The sequence below is a fragment of the Leptonotus elevatus genome, chromosome 14, assembly GCF_054856555.1.
Source record: "Leptonotus elevatus isolate MCC_2025b chromosome 14, RoL_Lele_1.0, whole genome shotgun sequence".
NCBI lineage: Eukaryota > Metazoa > Chordata > Actinopteri > Syngnathiformes > Syngnathidae > Leptonotus > Leptonotus elevatus.
In genome coordinates this window covers 18,994,409-19,022,046 of record NC_141252.1, presented here as the reverse complement: position 1 = coordinate 19,022,046, position 27,638 = coordinate 18,994,409, and the positions used below count along the sequence as shown (strand labels likewise).

The following is a 27,638-nucleotide window of genomic DNA, read 5'->3' as shown; positions in this document are numbered from 1 at the left end:
CCACGTGGACTTTTTTCTGTTCCAATCATGCCAGGTCTTCACCTTTTTTTTTGGAGCGGTGGGGTGCTGCACATTCCACAGCTGAACACAGAACAAAGCGCTTGAGGGAAGAAATGCTGGAAAATAAGATTCAGTGGCTGCTTGCGGAATCAGGGGGGAAATGCAGAACAGATGAGGGAGCTTGCTCCCTCCCCTTTCTTTGTCCGCCACATCCTTGCAACCATACTCCTAAAAAAAATCTGTTACAATACTTTTGCGTGTACACACGCGAAAAAAATCAGATCCGAATTAGATCAATACTGTAGTAAGGACTACAATTTACAATACAATAAATTAAATTTCACTTTACCTCCTATTAATAATAATAGACATTACAGCAAGGCAGAACTAATGCGCACAAGTTATTTTGAACTATGGGTTTAAGCTTGGATTTTGTAAATATATGATAAAAACAACAGCAAACCAAATGAAAACAAAACACAAGTCAGCATTATTCCTGTCATTTGGTCTCGGCCAGTTGACCAGTATGGCAAATTACGAGCAGTCCGCGAACGCCTCACAGTAGCAGCAGTTGACTTGAAGGGATGCAACTGCCACTGCGACGCTGCTGTTGTTTTGCTCTTCTTCGCTTCTTCGCCACCTTTTCAAAAGACGACAGCAACACCCGCGCCTTATTCACGTCTTCTCGGGAAAGCTCCATGGACGGAATCTCTCATTAACGACAGCTTTTTTTCTTCTCTAATTGAAGAAAGGGAAAACATATTTTGGTGCGTTTGGATGATCCTCTTGGCTGTTTACATGTGGAAACGCGCGCCTGGGCATTGTCGTTACTGCGCACAGTTTACACTTGAAACAACGCTTACACTTTATTTTTTATTTTTACTTTAGTGTTTTTATTGCTACGCTGGGATTTTGTCTTAATTTAAAAAGCAAACGTGGAGGCAAATACCAAGGGAATTCAACTCAGGTAAGCCAAAATAATTGAGGCTACTATTTAAGGATCTTTAACGTCAATCGCCAAGCTGTCATTACAGTTGAATATATCTTCAAATGTAAAGTTTCCCTCATGTTTACTTGAAGACTCTCAAATCAACGCAATTCCCGTGGTTTAGACTGGTCTAATTATTTTTTCTTTGAAGAATTACGTAAAATCGATGCAAAAAAATAAATAAAAAATAAAGATAAAGAACAAAGCTGATCTGACTGAGATTGTTACTTTTAGCGTGCTGAACTGTGTCCATGCACTTCTGGATGGACCTGTAAGCTTTACTGATTAATGATCAGCAGCAGTGTGAATCAGGTCAGTTGATGAGTACTGTGACATGAAAGACTGCCCGCTTAAGTGCATGAAAGAGGCTGACAATAAGCAGGCCCAGTCATGGCAACTCTCCAGCGTCACTTCATTATTTTGCAGAAGGATCCTGGATTTTTTTCCCATTGTAATTATAAAGCTGATGCAAGTTATTTTTGGAAAACATTTTGGTTCCGTCTTTGTGACTTGTGTAGGGCTGCTCAGACCCATTTTGCTCAATCATTTTGCTCCCAACAATTAAGTGACATTTTCTGAAGATACTACAAATTGCCCTCAACCAGTACGACAGTTACTATTTCACTCCACGTACTTCGCATTTATTGTCAGAGATTAATGCATGCTGTAAAAGTCTGCACACCCAATACGCTGGAACAACTTTATTATGGTTGAACAACTTTACCAAGACGTTCGAACAACAATGGTTCATGCTCGAGATCATTGCTTATCATCTCATACATATTGAACGTTTGATAAATGTTTTTCTGTAAATATTTGTCTGCTTTGTTTCTTAATGTTATATAAGTAACGTTGTACTCCATGAAATAAGAACAACGACGTATTAGGCCCACGTATAATTTTTTTATATTCCGAGAATAAACGTGCAAATTTGCCACTTTCTAAAGTGGCAAATTTGCTAGTTTAGAAAGTGGCAAATTTGTGAGAAAAAAACTTGCAAATCTACGGAGAAAAAACTCAGAAACTTACGACAAGTACACGTAGCGTAGCTATAGTCTAATGTAGGGGTAGGCAAGTTCGGTCCTAGAGAGCCGAAAACCTGCATGTTTTTGATGTCTCCCTCCTCGAACACAGCTGAGAGGCTTCTGCAGAACGTAATTATAAGCTGATGATTTGAAATACCTGGGTTGGAGGCAGGAGACACCGAAAACATGCAGGACTGCAGCTCTCTAGGACCGAACTTGCCTATCCCCCCTGGTCTAATGAGAGGATTTGTTTTTGGTTAATGGGACACTGTTTATAAAATGAAATGATAGGATGGAGACGGTCATTCTTAATTTAAACTTTACTAATCATACACAGCAGCTAAAACGACAACACTTCCGGATCCCCTATCACCTGACTAACACTAACCAATCAGAAGCTAGCATATTTTAGGTAAATGCAAGTGAATGACGGAGAGCAGCAGATTCAACATCAACTTAGCTACTTGTACACAAAAATACCAAAATGTATGAATGTGTAAATAATAATTCTGAAAACATAAATGTACAGGTAAATATACAATTTAACAAATTAACTTAAATGCTTGATCCTCAGGGTGTGGACCTTTGCAAAGCGAGGCATCTTTGTCGCTGGCCGTACCCAGTGCTTCAAAGAGTGAATGCTTGACATGATATGGTTAATCTCTGCTAAAGCAATTACTATCTCCTTATTTGAAAACCTGACAGAAAAGTATTGGCACAAACGTGTATTTCTCGTAAGTTTCTGAGTTTTTTTTCGCAAATCTGTCACTTTATGAAGTCATACATTTGCCACTTTATAAACTCGCAAATTTGCCACTTAATAAACTCGCAAATTTGCCTCTTAATAAACTCGCAAATTTGCCACTTTATAAACTCGCAAATTTGCCACTTTATAAACTCACTTTAAAAAGTGGCAAATTTGCGAGTTTTTTTCTTGGAATATTGCCCCCCATATATATATATATATATAGCCCTGGATTGGCTGGCAACCAGTTCAGGGTGTACCCCGCCCACTGCCCAATGCCAGCTGGGATAGGCTCCAGTGCCCCCGCGACCCTTGTGAGGACAAGCGGTTAATAAAATGGATGGATGGATATATATATATATTTATATTTATATTTATATTTATATGTGGCACTTATACGCCCGTCGTAAATGAGTGTCAAAAGAGTGAAAAAAATTATGTTGAGCAGGTGTGGTCTAAGCTGCAATTCACCTCCAATCATACAATTAACATTCACTGTTGCAAAATTTTCTCCTTTGATGTTTATTTCCCTCGGACAAACAACAAGCTGTGAATTATCGAGTATCATGACCCGCCTACTCACATTAATTGAAGTTCACAAATGAAAGAAGGTTCCAACAGGAGGAAGTGCCCTGCCTTTGCAGCTTGGTGGCTTACAGGCAGGGAGCTGTGAAAGGCCAGTGCCACATGTCTTGTCTCCGCTGCCTGCCAGAGCCCACCGGCCCTCCGTTTTTATCACAAGCTCTTGCTGCGTTTTCCTCCCTCTTGTTCTCTTGTGATGTTATCAATCATATCTTGCTCTCAGCAGATTCTTCTACTCATTAAGGAAGTGAACCTGTAGGTAGCCAGCAGCACCCCAAGCTATTCATCTCTCTCAGCAGGACACTGAGACTCACATCTGGAGCAGCATTTCAAAACATGGCCCTTAGCACACACTGAAAGAGAGTTGATGCATATTTAAAGGACAGCCTTTCGGCACACATAGGGCCAAGCATAACATTAACACCACTTGGACTGCACAGACCCAAGTCCTTTGTGTTTTGTACTTGCCAACAAAAAAACAGAAAGAGCAGGTGTACATATTTTACAGTACAAATGATAAATGGACATGAACAAATGCACTTGTCATGCTCTTATTATTTAGCACTGTAATGCATGTTTTAATAGGAATTTCCTAAACAAAAATATATATTTAAGTCTTTGTCAACTAATGTCATATTTGATATTCATATTTGTGATTTTTATTCTCCACACTTTTTTTGCCGTCTAACAACTCCCACATAATACTTCAGATTTACACTGTTTAAATTTCAACTTGCTTGAAATATTCACACCTCCCGGGGTATATATCGTCTGATTCCACATTACTTTACTTACATTACTTACAGTATTCATACAATTTAACGTTAACTATCAACGTTTCCCCATTCATTTTCAATGGGACAGACATTGAACTTTCCACGCCCACATTTAACATCATCACTAGGTGTCTGATACTGCTCGATGGCACAGTTGGTAAAGTGCATTGACCAGTAACCAGGAGGTCATCATTTCATAATTTATCTCTGAATTTACTTCATAAGCATTCCACATGCATTCAAATCTTAGCATTTAGCTATTAGCATTCAGCTTTCAGCATTCCCACGCAATTGCTCCAGAAATTGCACTTAGTCTAGTTTTAAAAGTATTTCGTTCGGAATCACTGTTCAGCCATACAGAAGAAGGAACGTCAAATTATATAATATAATATAAAATATAATATTAAAAATTGTAACATAAAAAAATTATATAAATGTTCCAGTTTTCCTTTTATTGAGCAGACTGCAAGAACATGTACAATCTAATTCTAAAGTGCAAATGTAAACATAAACAGGAGAGTCACTTTTGCTACAGGGTCATTTTTCAAATGCTGCTGCCATACAAGAACAGCTGCAGCTGAGATCTTTCCTATTATGGAATAGTTTTAATAGTGTTAGGGCTGCAGCTATCAAATATTTAGCTGTTCGGATATCCCACTGAAAATTCTATTGGAAATTTGAGTATTTGGGTAAGATCGCCTAAAGAACAAAATGATGTCTATATTATAAATGATAAATACAGAAGACAAAAAACACATTTTATTTAATAATGAGCGACAAAATGCTTTTCATTTTTAGATAATCAACTTTTTTGTAAACTTAATTAAATTAAAACTGTTAGTAGCACACAATTTTCATTTCTAGAAATTCTCCCGATAGATAAATGAGATGACGTGACGTCAGAACCACAGTAGCAATTTTGCCGGCCAAATAAGCACAGTTGAGTAAGCCTGGTTTATTGATTTTTTGAGTCTCGCTTTTATTTTTGTATTTATTTTCACACACACATATATATATATATATATATATATATATATATATATATATATATATATATAATTTTTTTTATTTATTATTATTACATTTTTTATATCCATTTTTATTTTAATTTTTATTAATTTATTTATGTATTCATTCATTTATTTATTTTTAATTTTGGCAGTTTTGGTCCTCCATACCAGCACACCCACAACCCTCGTGAGGTTAAGCGGTATGGAAGAGCTAGCTGCCATTATTAGCCCAGAGTCTGCTGTACAAAGATAGATTTTTTTCCCTCACGAATGGAGCACTTCATCACCAAGCTGTCAAATTACACTTGTCAATTAGTGTACTAGATGTATGCATATGGCGCATGCAGCAGGCATATTGCTAGACGTAAATACAACCCCATGTCAACAACCTGATCAATTATTTGAGTATGTGTCATCTCGAAGCAGCTCTGATTATCTTTTGGCTGTGACACTAAAGTGCTGCCGTGCAGTAGAGCAACTCGACTTTGTCACTTGAAAATGTCGGATGGAGCTGCCAAGGCGTGGCCAAACAAGTATCACGTACAAGATGTGTCAAAAAAGTTGCAGGGCTGCCGGTGTCACACATTTTTGAGCTGCTGCAGGTGGGTGGTATAGTTTGTCCCTTGCTATAGGGCACCTTGACAATAGTTAAGAGGCGGTGACCGTCTGGTTCCAAAGTCCAAGTCCTTACAGATGAGCTACCAATTGCCGCCCAATTGATTATTTAAACACTGTCTGAAGAATTTCCAATCCTTTAGATGGGAGTTGTTTCTCAGGCCATCGTGTCATCTGGAAGCAACTTTAAGTGTTTGTCATTCTATGGGGGAATGGAGGTAGATGGCATCAAACTCAGTCTCCTCCAGTGAGATTTGAAAGTGTCTGCCGTGAGATCACAGAGCTCGGATGCTTGCTGTCAGGCGCCTGTCAGTGCAACCGCAGGCAGCTCTTACAGGTTACGCTCACTTATTTTCTCACTGCAGAGATGTGTCACTTAGATTTGGTCCAACACACATGCACGCACACACGCACACACACACACACAAGTTGTTTTACTATCTTTGTGGGGCCATCTCATTGACAATGCATTTCCTAGCCCCTTCCCCTAACCCCAACCATCAAAAATGATTGCCTATCCCCATTCCTTACCCTAACCTCAACCATAACTACTTCAAACCTAAACTCTAAAACCAAGTCTTGACCCTCAAAAAGAGGTCTTAACTTGTGAGGCCCAGCAAAATGGCCCCACAAGGACGGGTGGGCCCCACAACTCTGTGAAATCCCGATATATTGGCCCCAATATAATATGTAACAAAAACAAGACCACTCGCGCACACACACATTCTGGTTTATGTGTAATGAGGAGACCCTAGTGATTGGTCGACACTTTCTTGAGCGTATAACATTTTTTCCCCTTCATGCTGGGGCCTCTTATCAGTAATACTTTAGCTCACTTGCAGTGCGTTATCACCAGATTAGTGATAGACTGATATGTTTTTTTTCAGGGCCGATGCCGATTATTAGTAGTCAAGGAGGCCGATAACTGATATTTCAAGCCGATATTCATTTGCAGTAAAATAGAAAATAGTAGTTTAAATTTGTTTTAATATTACTTTGTCTTTTAATTAACTCTTTGACTGCCAAGCATTTTCAGAAAAGAGGATGTGTGGGTGCCAGCTGATTTAAGCATTTTGACTGATCTTTCAAGGTCCACAGAAAATTTTGTGTTTGGACTATAGAAACACAGATACTACCAAATGAGATTGAACTCTCATCTTTCATCAGAAAAAAAAGTTTGTTTCTACCTTATTCCGTTCTTCAGTAATCAACAATAGGTTAGTTTCACCCAAATGCTCTGTTTTGGACCAAAATACGGAGAAATCAAGCTTTTAGTGAAACGATATTATTTCATGCACTCTAGTGAATTTGACACCTTTTTTTTTCCAAGAATGATGCCACAAACATCTAAACAGTGCTTTACTTTTGTAAAACACTACCACCAACAATGAAAACTTGTTTTTTCATAGCAAAATACGTTTATTTACATTCAACAGTGTAACAATTTGACAAAACAATTTGGCAAACTATTTACAAATGTGTGCAACTGTGGTACTATTTACAATTGTGTGGATGTTTCAACTACACAGTTAAAAATACATTTTTAGGAGTGGACAAAGTAGTAAAAAAACATACGGTATTTATAAGTTTTTGGCTTTGAATGAGTTAAAAAGTTTTTGTTTTTTTGAATAAAAAGGATAGGGAGTTACCAGTGTCAGCATCAATTTTTATACAGTAAAGTGGAAATGTATTTTAAATAAATTAAAAAAAAGAAAAGTTACCTGTATATCACTGACCGACAATTGCATGCTAATGTAGCTCACGCAAAATTAAATTCATGGTAGGCTTGCGAAGTGTGGTCTCTCCGAGCTACCATAGTATGCATGCTTCGAAATGCATTCACTTCGGCCCACATTCAGTGATATAGCGACATCTAGTGGTCAAATATTACACACTGCCACTTTAAAATAATTTCTCTCCTCGCAGACTAGCTCATGGCTAGGTGGCGCTGCCGTTTTAAAGTGCGGAAAGGACGACATTGAGACACATTAAGTCAAGACAGAGCATGCACATACCGGGCACAGCATGTCCTTTTCGATTGAGCTGTTTACATGACGCTCATTCGGATTGACAAAAGGAATATACCACCCCTGTGATTCTGAATGAAATTCCATTTGGATTCAGTCTTTTCATTCCGATTGAGATGTTTGTATAGAGCATTTTCATTTAGTTTGGTCATTTGGATTCATTCTAATCGGAATGTATGGCTCTATGTAAACCCCGCTAATGCTGTTTGACTTGTTTGAAAATACGAGATATTCTTGCATAAATCACCATTGACACTGAATAACAGGTCAGTAATTACACAAGTGTGTAAAAGTACAACAGTTAAAACGAAAGCCATGTTTTTTTTATAGTCACAAATAAATGAAGGTGATTATGGATGGATTTGCATCTTTTTATCCATATTCTGTTTTGGATTTCTGAATCGGTGCTTGTATAATTGATAATAATGCAAATTCGAATGAAGAAATCTCTATCATAGATCCTCTGCATTTTCCCTTTTCACAGTTTGTATGCCTATGCAAGCAACTAATATGTCATGACACATAGCATTGTGTGTCCGTGCGTGCCTGTGTTTCTGTGGTATGACCCTCTTGGGCTTACTTGGAACTATTTTGATGTGAAAACCACAGACGACGAACTGTTTTCACTGCTATCTGTTCCCCTAAGGCTCGGAAACACTTAGCAAAAAGAAGAGAAGAGGGAGTCAACTCTGAACACACACACCCACATGCTGAATCCATTAGCATTTCTGAGGCTGCAGAAGAAAATACTTTACAGATCTCAACGTTTATTACAGGCGTGTTTTATACTCCATCAGATCTTCTAACAAATAAAATGTTCACCAATGTTTGGATGGTTTTCATTAAATACTAGACAATGGCCAATTCATGCAACAGATAAATGCCCAGTAAACCTCTAACTGAGGAAATGAACATTAAAAACTGCAAGATTAGAGTAAAAAAATAAAACTCCCTTATATTGAATGATCATCAGTACACCAACAGAGTAAAACAATATTAATTGATTGTGTTCAGAACAGTGTGTGTAAGTTTGTGCTCTTTAATTCACATGAAAACTGTCAAAAATCCCAAACCCTTCACCTAAACGGATACTTCAGAGTCCCGTCAGAGTCGTGAAGTTGTCAGGAGACCAGAGGAAGGATCAAGGAAAAGAAAGATGAAATAAAGTGAAATCCAGCGCCAACCAGACACCACCTACAGAGTTACAATACCAGAATCTTTCACCAACCCCAGAAACATCTAAATTCCAACAGATTAGAGAGACCTCAAGAGACCATAGGAAAGACTAAAGAAAGGAAGGATATGTCTTGTTCATCTTTGAAATGATGACAACTAGTTTTTTTTTAGTAACCACCAGCTTGCGCTCGTGCTTCTTTTTTATTCCCTTCTCGTCATACCACATACATTCACTTATTTTGTTCTAACGCTATCCTTATTCTTGTGACCCTAGGTCCCTCTGCTGGTCAACCTTTGACATAACAATGTAGTCACACAATATCAACACATCCGCTTTACTTTGAGGCTACAAACACACATTACACCTACACTACAACTTTGTTATCAAAACATCAAAAATTATTTTATTTTCTTTTAACATAACATTTGAACCTCAAACATCACATCCATTGAGTCACAGATCAAGTCTAACAGGTTTTTTGATCTGACGCTGAGACCTTCTCAATGCAGGTAATCCTGTGGACACGTCACTTGTCTCCGCCTGCACATGTTCCTCCCTCTTAAAGTCGTGCAAAGTGACTGAACTTGACAAAGCATCATTCACATGATCACAAGGTGTCCCTTGGAAGGACTCCTTCGTCTTCAGAAGGTTGCGATGGTTCCTCCTGAGCACTTGACTTTGCCCCGTCCTCACTTCATAAGATCTTGGTCCAACTTCATGAAGAACAGTAGCCTTTCTGTCCCAAACATTGTTGTCAAGAATTCTCACATCATCTTTTTTAAGTGGTTCAAGGGTTTTGGTTGACTTGCCATAGCACTGTTTCTGTTTCCATTTAAGATTCTCCATTTTTGTTTTTATCTCCTCATTCTGCATGACCTTTGGATAGCAGGGTAGTGTTGTGCGTAGTTTGCGATTCATCAACAGTTCTGCTGGAGATAATCTGCAGTCCAGAAGAGCAGTCCTGTAGCTCAGCAGAGAAAAGTAGGGATCAGACTTGCTGTCTGTTGCCTTCTTCAGAACTTGCTTGACGATATGAACTCCTTTCTCAGCCTTGCTATTTGCCTGAGCATGCTGAGGACTGGATGTTACATTTTGGAAACCATATTGTTTTGTAAATTGCAGCCATTCCCTGCAATTATAACAAAGACCATTGTCTTTAACCATAGTTTCTGGTATACCATGTCTGGCAAATATTGATTTGACATGAGTGATGACATTGTTGGTAGTTGTATTTGTGAGCAGGGCAATCTCAGGGAAATTTGAATAATAGTCATCAACAGCAAATAGTCCTTTCCATTACAATGAAACAAATCTGTTCCAACTTTCTTCCAAGGTGCAATGGGTAGACATTGAATTATCATAGGTTCCCTTGCCTGTTCACTCTGGTATTTTTTGCATGTTTCACACTTTCCTATCATGTCTTCAATGTCTTGATTGATGCCATGCCAGTAGACAGTGTCTCAAGCTCTTTTTTTGCACTTTTCAACTCCCAAGGTGTCCTTCATGTAACCTTTGGAGAACATCACATCTCTGGCTTTGTGGAATCACAATTCTATTGTCTCCAAGTAACAGTCCATTGGCCACACATAGTTCTGATCTGACATGATAGTACTTTGGACAAGATCCTTTGGGCCAGCCATTTTGAATGTATTCTATCACCATTTGTAACTCTTTGTCCTTAGTTGCCTCTACAAAATGATTTTTTTCCATTACCCTTTGAGCATTTTTTGCCTTATGCTGGACATTGTCGTGGCTCATGTCTTCCACCACAACATTTACAGGAGTATGCTTTATCGTCAGCGTTTCTCTTTTGTGGCTCATTCTTTTTCGTTTTGGTTTTAACTACAGCAACATTTGCATTGTCATGTACTGTAGTGGCACTCACGTCGTCAAACTACTTTGCATGCTGCTGCGCTAGCTCATTAGCATGGCACATTCTCTCTGCCTCATCCAGAGTTAGCTTAGCTTCTCTTAGCAGCCTCTCCCTTGTCCGCTTATCACTTATCCTGTAGACAATTTGGTCGCAGGTCATGGAGTCTTTCAAGTCGCCAAAATCACAGGACTGTGCTTTAAGTTTCAAGTCTGTCACAAAGCAATCAAAAGACTCTTGCGGCCGTTGCATCCATGAACGGAACACGTACCGTGTTTTTCTGCGGCGTGCAATGAGCATGGAACTTTTTGATGACGTTGTCATATTTATTCCTGTCATCCGCATCCTCATAGTTGAACATGTTGAAGACTTCAATGGCTTGGGGGCCAGCCACTGTCAGTCCAGAGTCCAGAACAATGGCCGCCATGTACAGTTCACACTGCTGCTTAAAAGACCGCCAATTGCTGTCCACGTTCCCCACCAGTTTAAGTCCCTCCGGTGGCCTCAAAGACTCCATCAAAGCCAACACAGTCGTACACGATGGTCTTTTACTCCTGGTACCATGTCTTGTTCATCTTTGAAATGATGACAACTAGTTTTGTTTGTAACCACCAGCTTGCGCTCGTGCTTCTTTTTTATTTCCCTCTCGTCATACCACATACATTCACTTCCTGCTCTTTTGTTCTAACGCTATCCTTATTTTTGTGACCCTAGTCCCTCTGCTGGTCAACCTTTGACATAACAATGTAGTCACACAATATCAACACAGGATAGCTTCTTTTTTATTTCCCTCTCGTCATACCACATACATTCACTTCCTGCTCTTTTGTTCTAACGCTATCCTTATTTTTGTGACCCTAGTCCCTCTGCTGGTCAATCTTTGACATAACAATGTAGTCACACAATATCAACACAGGATAGCTGAAGCAGAGTAAGATCCACTAACACCAGCCTAGTCAACTTGTGATTAACAGCAGTTGGACATAATTTGTGTTGATTTAAATATACAATGAAATAATAGATTTAATAATACATTTTTAATAGTCTTCTTGTTAACATGAAAGTCAACTGATATGTTTACCTGATGGAAATGGATTTATGATTGCAACTTTGTCTTATCGTGACCAATTTGCTTAGCGTTCTTGCTTGTGAATATTCTTATTTATCCGGCTCATTTTATTCTCAGGGCATTGAATCAATCCCAACTGGACTGCCCTGTTGCCGCTCATCCGAGTAGGAATCATCAGTTCATGCAACAAGCCTTGTTAGAACTGCGTGGCAAACCTACCCATTTATGCTTAAAGTTGGAGGCACGCCCCAAACCATGAATAGTATCATCCCTTTGGCTTGCAAAAGGACAGTTGTTAAGATGCTTTGTAGAGAGGCCCGTGTCTGTCAACAAGTTGTTGAGTGGAAACTCCCTCATTAATATTCCCTTCAGTTGTAAAAAGAAGAAAAAAAGATAGTAGAGCTGCCTCTTCAGTCAGTTGCATAAAGTGCTCGGCACATCCATCAGCGTGTCTCTCCAGCCTCACTCCCCTGCCTTTTTAAAGAGGTGTAGCATACTAGTCTGGTGCTAACTGCTAACTAGCATCCCAGGCTATTAGCCTACTGAGTGCACGCCCTTCCAAAGCAGGAAACAGCGCTGTGCGTGCTTGTCAATCCAATGGCTCCTCCAATTTAGGTTTCTATTCTTTAAACATGCTGTGTTCATTAGCTGCAGTGGTGGGTTTCAATAAGTAAATCATACGTGGACGCATCTGCTGTGTTGTGATGGGAATTCCCTAACTATGAGGCAGGCCAAAAAAGGGCCATTTGTTAATCGCACATTAGGAAAAAAATTGTGGCCTTACAGGGAATTTGCATTAGGGATAGACCGATTATCGGCCAGGCCGATATTTGGCATTTTGAATGAAAGTAATATTTTAGTTATTTTGAAACTTTGGCTAAATGTATTTACTGTAGAAGACTATATAGAGCTATGCTATTTACTTGTAAATTAGGTTTTCATTTAGTTTTTAAGACATACTGATAACCCTGGGATCACCCTGAAATTTTGAATTTTAAAACAAAGGTGACGATTGTCTAAGATTTAAAAGAAATCATTTTGCAAATCTAAATTTTTTTTCACATGCTTTAAGAATTCAAAGAAAGTTAAGAGTCTGAGTTTCTATTTTAAAAATTGTTGGCGCCAGTATTTTCTCCCTTTTACTGAAATTGAATATCAGCTCCAAATATCGGTTATCGGTCTCCTTGTCTAGTAATATCGGTATCGGTATCTGCCCTGAAAAAAACATATCTGTCTATCTCTAATTTGCATTATTAATGTGTTAATTACGACAGCCCTAGTTCAGAATAAGTTTGTTTAAGAGTGAGTAAAGCTCAAAACTGCATAATTGATTTTCGGAAATACACACTAAGCACGCACTGGTTCACACCGACCCCTAGCTGTACGCGTTGCTCGAATTTGCCATTGGGAAATTCAGAACGCACCAAAAACTGAGTGCCAGTACAAGCACTACGTGCTCCAAGTAGGGCCCACAGTGCAACAGGAGACGGAAATGGTACTAGCCAGATGCGAGGATTGTGGCCTGACGGGGGCTTTAATAAACATTGTTGTTCACCATATGTGTGCCGTGGATAATTCTCAAGTTGGTAAGTTATTAACTTTTTTTCCAGAAGTTTGCGGTTTGGTGGCGCTCGGTCTGGGGCTTTTCTTTGCGTGGTGGTTGTTAGGCTGGCTAACGTTCACGTTAGCAAGCTGTGGTGGTTAGAGAGTTGATGACTCCTGAGCCGAGTTGTAAACAAAACACAGATAGTGGTGCATTGGAAATGAATTGGAATGGAGCGTATTTTGTCTCACCGAACATAAGCACTCGCAGTGTAGTGCACGGACTTCAGAGCGTATTTCCAAACACACTCTATATTTCTATGCACTTCATGCAATGCTGCACATTCTATTTTAAATGTATCATTCCTTTACAGAAAGAAAATTGCCAGCATTTTCTATATAAATGCAAACACTGTATCAACTACAAAACATTCATGTGAATACTTAGAGAACTGCCTCACATCTGTGTTCCATGAAGTTGACCAACTTTTGGCACCTGTGAGCTGCTATTCCAGCCCAGTGTGATTGTTTTTGTCCTAAAGAGAAATACTGCAACACTTTGTGGACTGATGAAATCAAGATGATTTTCTAGGGGCTGCAGGCAGCTTGTTAGACACCGAATTCTTGGCCTCTATATTGCATACCAGAGATCATCGTAGTTCGGCTACATCACAATACTTGAAAAGTTCTTGTTGCCTTATGCTGGAGAGGAAATGCCCTCGCCCGTGTGTGTTTTTACAAGAAATTAGTTTTGATTCTCTTTTTAATTTTACAATAAATGGCACGTTATTTCTAAACTTAATCCATCCATCCATTTTCTAACATCCAGGCTTCTGGTCCAGGGGCAGCAGCTGGAGCAGGGAAGCCCGGGAAGTCAGGTTACTCAAACAAATCTCGTACGTACAGAAGACTTGCGTGTGTCCAAAAGAAGACGTTGAGGACATTTAACGGCTGTAATGTATATGCCAAGTCTGGTGCGGCGCTGTAGTGCAGCCGCAGGGATTTAACAGAAAGCGTAGAAGAAGAATCAGCGAAGAAGACGAACACTTTTTTTTTCTAACTTTATTGCAATCTACAGAACAAACATGGCTTTGCATGTATCAGTACAACATGAAAAAGACGAACCCAGGAGAAGTGATAATGGCGGGTGATTCAAGTACAACACCGCTTGTTGAACGTGGGAATAAAAAAGCAAAATATTTTGCTGCAAAAGCATAAGCAAGCTAAGGAGGCTGCCCAAAACGACTACGACACGGCTATCCGCCATTGTTGTTGACAGACTGGCAGTTTGCGCGCAGTCACACGAGAATTGGCGCATACGTCATCAATTTGCGACAATGCTTCTGGAGCTCGGTTTCAAAAGTGATCGGTTTCAAGCCAGGAAACCGCGCCATCGTGTGCATGAATGGCCTAAACGGTAAGAAACTTGTGAGGATACATTGAAACTGGCTTTTGTGTGGACAGGACCTCAGTCAGGGTTTTTCCTGGCTCAAATTGAGGCAGAAGTGGTATCACCCTGACTATGATGGGTGACTACCAATACCAGGTATCGTATTGGTGCCAATCCCAGTCTTATTTTAAGGTATCGGTACTCGCGGCGGTGACTCATACCAATATGGGCCGCCCTCCTGCAGCCACCATTTTACGATCAGGAACTAGAAATGAAAAATTATAGGAATACAAAGTTGCCATTAATTTTTGCCTTTTTTTTAAACTACAATCATTAAAAAATCATCCACTAGTACATATTAAATTGCAAATATAGTTCAGGGTTGTTGTAAAACACTATTATGTTTATTGTATATACTGTGCTTTTATGATTTTGGCGATGGCTGGAGCGCGCCACCAAGGAAACTGTTTGTTCTTCGGTTGTTGCTTCAGGTCTTTCCGGTGCACTGCTGTTGAAATAGCGCCTCCATAATGGTGCAACACTGCAACTGCAGTTAAAATGCGTTCCTGCCGAGATCAATCAACACAGCTGGAGCGCTGTGGCTCAGGCTGGAGGTGGAAAGCAAATTAGGGAGAGGTGACCGCCTCTGATATTTGTACACAAGAAAAACCCTGGATTCTTATCTGAATTAATCGGTATCAAATTGAACTGTGACCTATGAAACGTGATACAGATCGAATCGCCAGGTACTAGACAATTCACACCCCTAATTATTATTATTATTATTATTATTAATTTTAGTAAATGTATTGGATTGGGCCATGACAATCCATCCTCAAGGTTTGAATGTACATCCAAAACCACAAATGACCCAATATAAATCTAAAATATCTCAAATTCATCTGTGTTTTTCTCTAGCTGACAGGAATATGTATCATGCAAATATTAAGCATACGCAAATTCAGATGATTTGAAAGCAGAATGAGACTTTGTGTGTGACTGAGCATCTCGGTTGACCTTGGTTGACTCCCCATCCAAATGTTCCACTCGACTGTGTGTGCTCTGTGTCTCAGTGCTGGAGGGAAGAAGTCAATCACAAGAGCAGAAATCATCACTGCGGGTGACTTGTCTCCACTCATGACAAGGCTCCCCACGGCACTTATCTTTCCCTTCCTGACTCATTCTCTCCATCCATCCCCACCCAAACCATCCCTTTGTCTCTATCATTCTCAATCAGACTCTCTCCCGTAGTTTGTCTCGTGCCCTGGCACTGCAATTAACTTCTCATCATCAAAGTGTGTAGTGAAAGAATGCGATATCGACTCTGACAGATGTAGGGGACCTGTGAGAGGAGAGATAAGAGGGATGAAGCCAGGAGGAGCTCTGACTGAACATAGGTGAGACGCAGTGTCTCATATACTCACACATCACATATGCTTTCACTCACAAGTTCTTTTTTTTCTCTCTCAGTAAGACACAGGAAATACAAGCTCACACATCTACACATCCAGCCTGTAGTCTCGCTCATATCACATTCCTGTGAGACGCAGACAGAAAGCAAGCCGGAGACGTATGCTACTGGCCTCTGAGACTCTTCTCTGCTCATTCTGCAATTCTCCTCATCAAGCATCCATTTCTTTTTCCTCTCTGGCACACAACCATGAACAATTGCTCACACTCCCTCTGTCGCTGACTCGCTACCCTCCACATGTTCCTTGAATAACACATCTTGCTGCACAGAACATGCAAGGAAGCTGCTCAGTCTGCATTCTCTTTGTTGTTGTTGTACCCCCACGTTGTTTGGTAAGCTGTCAGTTGTGACCGCCGTTGAAAGGATGTAAGACAGATGGAGTGAAAGCGAGAGGCGAGGGGGATGAAAGAGATAGTGAAAGAGGGATGGGGATGTCAAGATAGAGGTCCCTACGGAGGGCAGAGGGAGTGATGGCATGTTTGTTTCTTTGTGCCCGAGCAAACGTGGCAACAGCGGCAGTGAGGGGAGGTGATGGAGAAGAAAATAGCTGCGGGGAAAGAAGCAGCTCTGGAGGGAAACACACAGGGCTAAAGATGCTAATTAGCCATGACTGCGGCACTCAATGGCAATGACATAATTGGCCCTAGGGGAGGTCCTTGTATGGGGGTCTTCTGCAATAAAATGTATGGTTTGACGCTAATAACAGTTTTTAGTTAGTAAAATGTAGAGTTCTGTAATTTTCCATTGTCCTTACTGAGCATAATTTTTTGCACCTGTCCTATTAATCGGCTTATAATGCACTCTAGCAGTCGAATACTTCTCCAAAATGAGCATATGTAGCGCTTTAGGAATACTTAGCTGGTGATTTCTTCATTCTGTAAACACGTGTGAAATCCAACAGTGCTTCAAAACGTACAAAACAACTGCATGTTTTTGTGACCACAATAAACAGTTACCTGAAATTGGGGTGTCAGGCAATTTTTTTTTTTTTTACGTAATTAATTGCATGACTTCAATAATCAACTCACGATTAATCGCAAATTTTACATCTGTTCTAAATGTACAATAAAGTGTACAATAAAATATTTTTTTTATAACTTTCATACTCTTGTTAACATTAAAGTTGATTTTTTTTTTAAACTAATATAAGTATGGCTGCACCTTTTAGTCATTGATACAGTAATTTCCTAATAATTCATAAAATTGAGTTAAACCCATCTTTCTTCTACAGAAACGTGCTATTTGTGTCATTTTCGGTTGTGGATACAGAGACCACACTAATCCATTATTTATACTAAAAACTAAAACTAACTACTAAAAACTTTAAAATGTAAAAAATTGATGGAGTTTAACCGCCTTAAAATAATGTATAAAGCTCATCATGAAATGTTACCAGTCAATATACAAATCCCAAAAAAATTAAAGGAAAATTGAGTATAAATTAAGAGGAGCAAACATTTTTTCCAAACCTAAATATAGAACAAAACAAAAAGTAAAAAGAATAAACACTAATCTACACACTTAAATCTGTTCATTCATGCCAAGTGGAGAGCTTATTGAAGCGGACACTTTAATCTGCTACCCCAGCAGGAGTGAGGATGGTGTCACCTCAGCTTGGGTCTGTCATGGAGGGTTGTACTTGAGAGTATCTGGAGAGGAAATCAAAATGAAGCTACAGAGCTAGTGACAAGAAAGTCCAGCCGCTGCTGTTTGGAACAGCTGGCTTTGCATTGTACATGAAGGGGAGGACTCATCCGTAAATCAAATGACAGACATTCACAATGATCAAAAGGACATTACTGTCTCCAACTTCACTTTCAATTCACTTCTTCTTTTCCCAACATAAAAGGGAATCAACACAAGTCACTCTTTTTGGAACGCTATCACGCTCATGCCTCTCTCATCAAATTGTAAAGTTAAAAAAACATTAGCTAGTATGAAAAGATGTGCGTTTGTTGGACATCTCCAGTGGCAAATGACAAAACCCCAATCATGCTTTATTTTCACACTTCATTCGAATCGTAAGCAAGACTGTCACGGCAACATAAATATTTCAAGCAGACATTTTATGTTTCACTCACAAGTCTCACTTACGCTTCTCACAGCTTTCCTTTACAATTCAAAGTGTGGGATCCATTTCGCCGTACAACTTGCTGTCAAGCATTTTGCTAATTCTCTCACCAAATAATGACAAAGGGACCGGTAGTGTGAGGGTGGTAATTCTGTAATTTGTGCTCCACTTGTTACTGTAGCATGGGTGCTACAGAGCTGGCTTGATGCTCAAAACCACATGCGCTTCAAACTAGTGATAGACCGATATGTTTTTTTCAAGGCTGATACCAATTATTAGTAGTCCAGGACACCGATAACTGATATTTCAAGCCAATATTCATCTGTAGTTAAAAAAGAAAATATCAAAATAAAATAAAACAAAACTTTTTCTTTTAATTTATAAACATATAAAGAAGACAATTTCTGTCAGGAGGGTGGAGTTTGGTGGAGGACCCAAATGCAGGGAGCAAAAGCAGCCAGGCAAGGACGCAGTCAAAAAGGGGATTTAATTAAGAAAACCGCAAACAAGGTACTTGACGAAAACAACAAAATCAACAATATCCAAAAACACAAGTCAAAGCAATAAACCAACCTAAGCAAGGAAATGATGACGACAGGACATGGCATGGGTGTGACAGCGACAATGACTCAACAAGGACTGAAAGAAAGCAGGGAACTAAATACACCTAGTAACGAGACAACAAGAGACACCTGGACAAGACACACGTGGCTTGGGGAGCCGATTGGGTAACACCAGGGAGCGGGATAACAAGCACAGGAGGACATGATCAAACTTGACGAGATATTGACAAAGGGAAACACACGGGGAAAACATGACCCATAAACGAAACCAAAACACAGACCATGACAATTACTTCATTTATTTATTTTTTAATAATAATTAATTTAATAAATTTGCTACGTTTGCATTCGCAAGCATTCACCACTCAGTGGGGAACCAGCTTTATCGGCCTTCAGATTTGTAAAAAGGCAGATGCCGATATTTGTCAAAATGCCAAATTATTGGGCCGATTATCGGCCTATCCCTACTCCAAACGGAGCCATCCTACATGGAAGTGCATCGTAACATTCAACAACATGTATAAATCATCTTAAGTAAAGTTTAGCGTACTTTATCAACACTAAAGAATGCATTGATCTATTTGATACAATGAACAGGGTTGCTATCAGCTTGATAACTGAATAAATGTTGCTGTTTTTCTAGAGCCCAATCGGTGAAAGAGATGACCCTCGTCTTGTCCATGAATCCTTTCTTGGAGCCAGAGGGAGAACCTCCCTTGCCAAAATACCAACCAATATGGAAAACGGAGCGCTGCAGTAAGACCTGCCTGTCAAACAGCAACGCGCTTGACCACACGGAACATCAACTGAAACAGGGTAAACGCGTCACGTCAATCTTCTTTATATTGTCCCTTTTGTTTTTCTTACCATTTGCAATGCCAACTTGCCCCTATGAGTAGGATTTATAATGTTGCTTTTTGTCAATGAAAAAATTCAAATGTCGCATTTTTTTTATACCAAAGTTAGTTTTCGAATTTAGAATTGAAAAAGCAAATAATAATGTAGAGGCACAGGAAAGGCTGCAGGAATAAATTTCTAATAATACGTGTTTAATATTCTTTAATGTCAGTGCAGTGGTGGGCGTGTCAGTGAACATTTGTCATTTGCCAGCGGTTGGCCCCTCAGTCCGTCATCATTATTTTATCCGCACTTCGTCGTCTCGTCGCTGAATTACATTTTGTCATTGCTATCTTAGGGCCGTCAGTAAAAGGGTAAGCACACCATTTTATTCATTTAGAAATAGTTTTTGGACCACTTTACACAAAAAAAAAATAGAACTTCATATACCATTTACTGCTTCTTCTCCGGATTCTTCTCCTCAAACTTCCCACCATCTTTGCTGTCTAGGTTAGTGACAGTTCGGGTGACGGCTGAAAATTGCTTCTGTTGCTTATTCCGTCAGTGTTTCAAAGTTTCCGTCAGTTGTCAGTCCGCCAGCAAAACAGGAGCCCATCAGGAACGCACTGTCCGTCAGTAATGATGGATTACTGATGATGTGGTGTTACTGCCCACCTCTACTATTGTGCCTCAACTTCCAGTGTAGTACAAGCTTACTAGCAATATGTTGATTTAATGTTTTTGTACTGTATATTGGATAGTTATTTGCCATCAAAAGCTTAACTGACTGTAACTGATAGGTATATGATAACAATTCTGTTTTGTGTAGAGCCTCCCTTTCGACGACTTCCTGACCATGTGTCAATGTCAAGAATTGCATACTTCAAGAGGAAGTTTGTTGATGATGATGATGAAGCTGCATTTAGTTTCAGGACATACTGCCAGACCGTAAGTATTGAACAGCACATTTGATGCTTCATTTATTGGTTCAATTATCAAAAGAACATGTTGTGTTTCTTTGCTGTTTTCTTCTTTGAAAGATTGTGAAATCTGCAGGAAGCTATAGAGATTGAACTCCGATAAAATGTTGATGTTATGTTAGCTGGGTTGGAATGAGAGCCGGATCGGTGCAGAGTCTGCAGTGATGCGGACTCTGTATCGGTCTGTTGTGGCGAAGAAAGAGCTAAGCCAAAAGGCAAAGCTCTCGATTTACCGGTCAATCTACATTCCTAACCTCACCTATAGTCACGAGTTGTGGGTCGTGACCGAAAGAACAAGATCCCGGATACTAGCAGCCGAAAGAGTTTCCTCCACAGGTTATCCGGGCTCTCCCTTAGAGATGAGAAGCTCGGTCATCCGGGAAAGACTCAGAGTCTGCTCCTCCGCGTTGCGAGGAGACAACTGAGGTTGATTGGGCATCTGGTTCGGATGCCTCCTGGAAGCCTCCCTGAAGAAGTGTTCCGGGGATTTCCCACCGCCAGGAGGCTCCGGGGACGACCCAGGACACGCTGGAGAGACTATGTCTCTCGGCTGGCCTGGCAATGCCTTGGGATCCCGACGGAGGAGCTAGATGAAGTGGCTGGGGAGAGGGATGTCTGGGCTTCACTGCTAAAGCTGCTGCCCCCGCGACCTGACCCCGGATAAGCGGTAGAAGATGGATGGATGAAATGTGAGCCACAAGAATGTGGTCGGCCTGATGATCAGCAGAAGTCATGAAAGGATGACAGTTCAACCTCCATATTTTTACAGATGTTTTTGTCTTAATTTGAAACTGTACAATCAGGACATTTGGCTAACAAATACTCATAAATGACGTAGATACGTAGAACTATCAACTGAAGCGTTAAATTGTTTTTCTGACTGAATCAGAATATTTTTATTTTTTTTTACTCATGTTGCCAACTGTCCCTCAGGTGGCCCCCGTTATGGAGGAGCGGGCCCACGTGCTGCGCCTTTCTCTGGACAAGATGCGCTTCATTGATGACCCTGAGGTTTTCTTGCGACGCTCCGTCCTTGTTAACAACCTCCTCCGGCGTCTACGAGCTGACATCCTGCTCCAGAGCACTGAATGGTGCTTCTCTCCCAACCCAGTTTTTACCACCGTCTTACCCCCGACCTCGAACCCCACACAGCAAGCACTCAACAGGTCCGTACCCACGCCCATCTGCTTAGCACCCCAAGCCGGACCACCCTTTCGTAAGCGGTTCCGAATGGTCCGTGCAGGACAAAGCGACCTTCGCAATGACTGCACCCAGACATGCTGCTGCATCTACGCTGCAGCGGCAGCTGCGGGACACTACCTGCACCTCCCATTCTCCATGTATGATGCAGAACTGTCCACACCGCACTCGTCCTCCTTCTTTCAAATAGCTAGCAGTCCTAAGATAGGACTGACTGTCATAGAAGGGCCCGACGATGAGGATGAGGACGCAGAGGAGGAAGATGAAATTGATGAAGAGGAGGAGGAAGGGGTTGTTGAAAGGAGACAGGCGGGACCTTCTACTGATTGGGTTCGAGCTACTTCAATACAGAAAAGTCAGACAAGGACCATGAAGGGTCACGCTCACTCCAGGACGTTGACGTCTCGTGTTGAAGAGCAGGGGGAGGCTGAAGTAGAAGAGGAGGCGCACGGCGTCACACCTCATGAATGGGGCTCGAATTCTGAAGGAGATCTTCTCAAGGTTCACTGTTGGCGGCGTAGGGGTCACAGACAATGACAATTTTCTTACATGCAAGTCTTGGGGCTCTATTTTCGTAGACAGGTGTACGTGCGCTCGGTGTAAAAATGGAGCACATCTCAATTCTCATGCCGAGGCACGTCTCGTCTACCATGTTTGGGACCGCATTGCGCCTCTCTGAGTATTCCGGCGGAGACAGCTGCTGCGCCCCGGCGTATCTGGCAATTTGGTAACAGATAGTAGACTGTGCTTAGCCTAAAAATGGGCGCATTAGTGGTGAAACGGATCATCGTGATCCGTGGTCGGTTCGGATCAGGCCCCACGGTTCGGATTACGCACGATCCGCGAATTGGTTGGTGGGGGTGGGGGGTGCGCATTCACTCGAAAGCTACATGATCAGTCGACATTCACTATAATAGCAGCAGAGGAAGTTAAAAATCCTTGTGGATCACGTAAGTTGCACGTATGGGAGCATTTAGACAATTTGGGGTGAAATTAGTCCTCAAATTAATGATAAAGGATTTTTTTCTCCCTCTTCTTCTTCTCTCTTGAATCTTTTCATTGACACCGGCATTTCAGACATGTCAAAGAAGCTGGGAACTTATTCAAACCGCCGCCTACGCTAAGGCTAAATTAAAAATAAAACGTTCCAAATAACACATTGACGCCAATGCAACCCTTAATGGGCTTTTACTTTGAAGTCGGTCTTTGTGGCGGCATGACTGCTAGCTTGACTTCCCTTGTCGACGTTTCGGCTTACATTACCGAAGTTTTGATTGAAATTACATATTTACTACCAATATCATAATGCCATCCCGAAAGTATATTTAATCACTAACTTAGAACGATAAGAAACCACTAGTTAGTTACACCGTCATTGTTTGGTACGACGATTGCCTTGCTGGTACGGTGGCCCTGAAGTTCAAAACGCAAAAAAAGGGCTGGCAACAGTAACGAGTGACAGCTGTTACCTGGCTTGCTTTCTTTACTACTTTTTCAATATTCTGGACCAACTGGCTATTTTGTAATTCACTCTCCTTGTTTAAAGTGAAAAGGGAATGTGCCTTAAATTGCACTTTGAGGTATTTTCATTATTAAAAATAAATAAATAAATAACTATAAATAGAACATTGTTTTCTTTTCTTTTATAAAACACTTTTGCCAATTAAAAAAAACTTTAAAAATTCAACTCATATAACTCAATATAGCCGTTTAGATTTTAGGAACACAACTTCAAGCCATTTAATACCTTACTATTTTACACTATGGTCTATAAAATAAGAATGTGTTTGCCTCATTTGCACTTAAAGTTGTGTTCCCAAATCCGAAATGGCCATATTTGACATTGTGAGTAGATTTGTTTTTAATGGGGAAAAGCATTTTACAAAATAAATGAAGACAAAGTACTATTTATCTTTTTTTTTTTTTTTTTTCTTTTTTTTTGCTGATCCAAAAAACGATCCGATCCGTGATCCGATTTTTGTGATCCGTTGCACCACTAGTGCGCATCTTAATTTTCATGCCGGAGCAAGTCAAGTTTTAGCATGTCTGTAAATTTGGTAGACATGCTATGCTTCTCGGAGCATTCCGACGTACTGAGCTGCTGCGTCAATTTGGTGTCAAAAAGTAGACGAGATTTTAGACCCTGTAAAACCAGGTCTATCTAGTGGCGTAAGTGGTTTATCGCGATTTTGGTGCTTTTGATCGAGGCGCAGGCAGACACATCATTGAATGAATTAGAATCATTATTATCTTCATAGCACCGCCCTGACCGTGTGGCAGAACTCTTAAGGAGGTCACACACAGGTGCACGGTCACGGGTACAAGTCCGTCTCCAAATTTCCACGACACATGCAGCAAAGGGAGATGTTGCAGTTTTACCTGCCAATGTCACGCACAGATCCCAGCAAGTCTGTTCCTGCAATGTCAAGCCCGGCGTGCGTTCTGACCACTCTGATTTTAATACAAAGTGGCGCTGCTACATTCCATCCCATAACGGCACTCAATTTTACCTGTTCTCAGTCTCTAAAAATACCAGAAGGAAGAAAACTCCCACGTGAATAGTTATACCGAAAGTAGGGCCCTTGGAGAATATACATCAACGCAGTAATGACCAACAACTTCTTTAGTATAACTTTACCCATAATGCCAAGCTAACTGAAATTGGATGATAAAAGAAAGACTGAAGGATTGTGACATTGTGTTGTAATGTTACAATTACAGGATCTTGCACTGTCTCCAAGACCATTTTCGAGATCCATAAGATAGCACAAAAAAAAAGGCAGCCATGCTATGGTGCAATGGTCTTACTTCAGGACCCTAAACAAGAGTGTGTGTGTTAATGATTGTGCTCAGAATAACATGTAGCATTCCAAAACTTGACTTTACTCTTATTTTTTCTTGGTTACATAAATTTATGTGCAGTATTCTGTTATTTTTGACCTGCAAGAGAGACATCATAGTGTCCACGCCATATCATAGAGAATACACGTATAAGTGCCTTAGAGTTTTGACGGTTCGTGTATTTTGTGTGTTCATGTAATTGTTCCTTAAAGACTTGACACTGGCATTTTGTTGAATGCTGTGACATTTTTTCCAAATGTGGGCAAGACTATTACTAAATATACGCTCAAAATAAAAAAATAAATAAAAAAAAATCATATTTAGAATGCATGTTGTGGATAACTCAGCAACGACCATACACAAACTTGAGCCAGCCTTGAAGAAAACCTGCTACAGCTTACAGAAACCTAATTTGTATCTTTTTTTCTTAAGGATGTTTTAGCTGAATTCTTTCTTGTTTTGTCCCCAAAACATTTAACCTGAAATACAGCATTGGAATCTCATGACGATCTTACAGTCCATTTGTCTTAGCTTTGTCTTCTCAAACGTACATTCTTTTGTCGCACGTTTTTACCTATCATACCTTATCAACATAATTAATTATTGTAATGTCACATTTTAATCAGATGGCAAGGGTTTGTTTGGAATTTCAGAAAGTTAACATTTTAGGAAATAATCTAAAGTAGATACAATTAATAAGAAGTATATTTGGACAATGACAAGGTTTTTATGATTTGCCTTTATACAACACCACAATTGATCCAAAATGAAACCCTCAGTGTGTGATTGAAGTGTGAACATTCAATTTTATTTAAGAAGTTTTAAAAAAATATGGCTTCTGCCATTTTGGAATTACAGTTTTTTTCATGCAGTATGCCTTGCGTAATAATATTTGTTCAATTGACAATTGGTCACCAACCTTTTTGGGTCTGAGAGCTACTTCCTGTTTGCTGATTAGTTTGATACACACTTCTGATATAACATTGTAATTATTAAGGCTGGAGGGGGCGGGGGGTAGTGGGGTTGATTGCTATTCGACAAAGTCAATTACAAAAATTGGTTTAGATAAAAATTGTGAGCAATTGTCCGAGTCATCAATGGAATATTTGATATGATAATCATTTCTACAAAGTTTTGTTAGTGACAGCCCCAGTTATTATCAATAATTAATGACATTTATTTCATTCTGATCATGTTTATGATTTCTCATAATATTTAGAATACAGATAAATACCAATGCGCAACACATTATTTCTATAAATCTCTTCCCTTTTCTTAGACAATGCACCAGATCTATGGGCTACTAATGTGGTCCTTGGGGCCTGCCAGGTGCCCACAGGCATCATGTTGGTGACCCCTTCTGTATTGTATATATGATGTATGTATGGCACCTGATGGTGTTTTTGATAATGTGACAAGAAGAATTCAGAATCCAGGTCCAGAAAGTAAAAACCCTAAAGCCAGAGTTTGGCTTTAGCCATTGATGCTAGCTAGCTAGCTCCTTAGCAGGTAAACGAGCACCATGGGAGCTAGCTAGCACCTGGGCAAAGCCAAACTGTGGCAGGATTTTTACTTTCTGGACCTGGATTTGCCACCTCTGTTCAGAAGTGTGTAGGGCCTTCCTCTCACATTCAGACAAATTACGCAAAACTTAAAGCACAGCAATTCACAGTGAACACGAATAATGACCGAAAGCATACACGTTTTATAAGTAAAGAAGTTTACCATTTATCTATGTCCAAGACAGCTGTCTGATCTCTACGCATCAAAGCACTTTCCGTTAACCATAATTTGATGATGATGAGCCCAAAGTAGTAAAAGTTATGCTAGAAATACTGGTAAAAATAATGGAAATAATTAATCAATATTAAAGTCATATTTTGGTAAAACCATCGTACCAAGAATTAGCGATAGTAGCATGGATGCTCCCGTAGTAGCAGTTTTGTCAGAACATCTGTTCACTAGAAGAAGACTCAAAATTTCCGTTTTGATAATGGCCACAATGGGGCACACAGGCTGCTTGTTAAGTGACTTTTATATGTTCTCATTTACTGGCAGGGCCTGTCTCCTTCTTGATTCGATTGGCCCATAATATTGAACCACCTTGCATCAGTCAAGTTTAACAAAATGATTGCAAGCTTCACCATTTGGAACTTTCTGTTATTGCATTATTAGCACATTGAAGGAGAAATACATACTACACATGCAGTATTATCACAGAACGCTCCATCGCCACTATTAATATCCAGTACAGGGCACATCATGTTTCTCTGCTTTGATTCAGTTACCTCGTTCGACCTGTTTTGTTTGACACTGACAGTGTAAGCTTCAGATAATCGGAAGGATATACATCTAGCAATGCGTTCAATTCATCGCGTGATTTCTGGATTATTGGATTTTTCTCTTTCGTCTTTTTTTTTCTGTTACACAAAGTTTTTATTTTATTTTTTATTTTTTAAGAAACATAAATAATAGATACCAGAAGGAGATCTTACTTTCCAAAACAATTCAAGCTCCCAATTAGTCTGACAGGTAGTGTATGGGACGTGTTTGTTACAGTGAGCTTTTCTTCCTCGCTACCTGCCTCTCTCTCATCTACTGTTCAAACAACAGCACACTAATGACTAGTTTGTGTGACTCTTACAAATTGACGAGTGAAGTACCAACCAATTGTTTTCCCTCCATTTTCTGCACCATGAAAAATCCTGTGGTTATCAGTGTGTGTGTTTTTTAAGGAAAGTATTTGACAAATCTGTTTTTGAAGGAAAAAAAGTGTAAGAAAAACAAGATAAGAGTGCATGTGCTCTCATATCTTTAGGTAATGTTCTGTGATATGTGTGAAAATCAGTAAAAACTGGA

General features: G+C 40.0%; 1 protein-coding gene across 1 annotated transcript; it reads left to right on the top strand.

Annotated features, from left to right (window-relative positions):
* Positions 1 to 563: 563 nt before the first annotated feature.
* On the top strand, positions 564 to 27,638 carry sertad4 (SERTA domain containing 4). Its single transcript, XM_086095711.1, has 4 exons — positions 564 to 967; positions 19,565 to 19,737; positions 20,588 to 20,706; positions 21,672 to 27,638. Exons 2-4 carry the CDS (start codon positions 19,584 to 19,586, stop codon positions 22,473 to 22,475), a joined length of 1,077 nt encoding a protein of 358 aa, XP_085951837.1. The 5' UTR covers positions 564 to 967; positions 19,565 to 19,583; the 3' UTR covers positions 22,476 to 27,638.

What these genes read in the sequence shown, in the direction of transcription:
- sertad4 (XM_086095711.1), top strand. Translation starts at nt 19,584, where the DNA reads ATGACCCTCGTCTTGTCCATGAATCCTTTCTTGGAGCCAGAGGGAGAA. An exon ending in GGAACATCAACTGAAACAGG is followed by an intron (nt 19,738 to 20,587) that starts GTAAACGCGTCA and finishes TGTTTTGTGTAG; the next exon opens with AGCCTCCCTTTCGACGACTT. An exon ending in TCAGGACATACTGCCAGACC is followed by an intron (nt 20,707 to 21,671) that starts GTAAGTATTGAA and finishes ACTGTCCCTCAG; the next exon opens with GTGGCCCCCGTTATGGAGGA.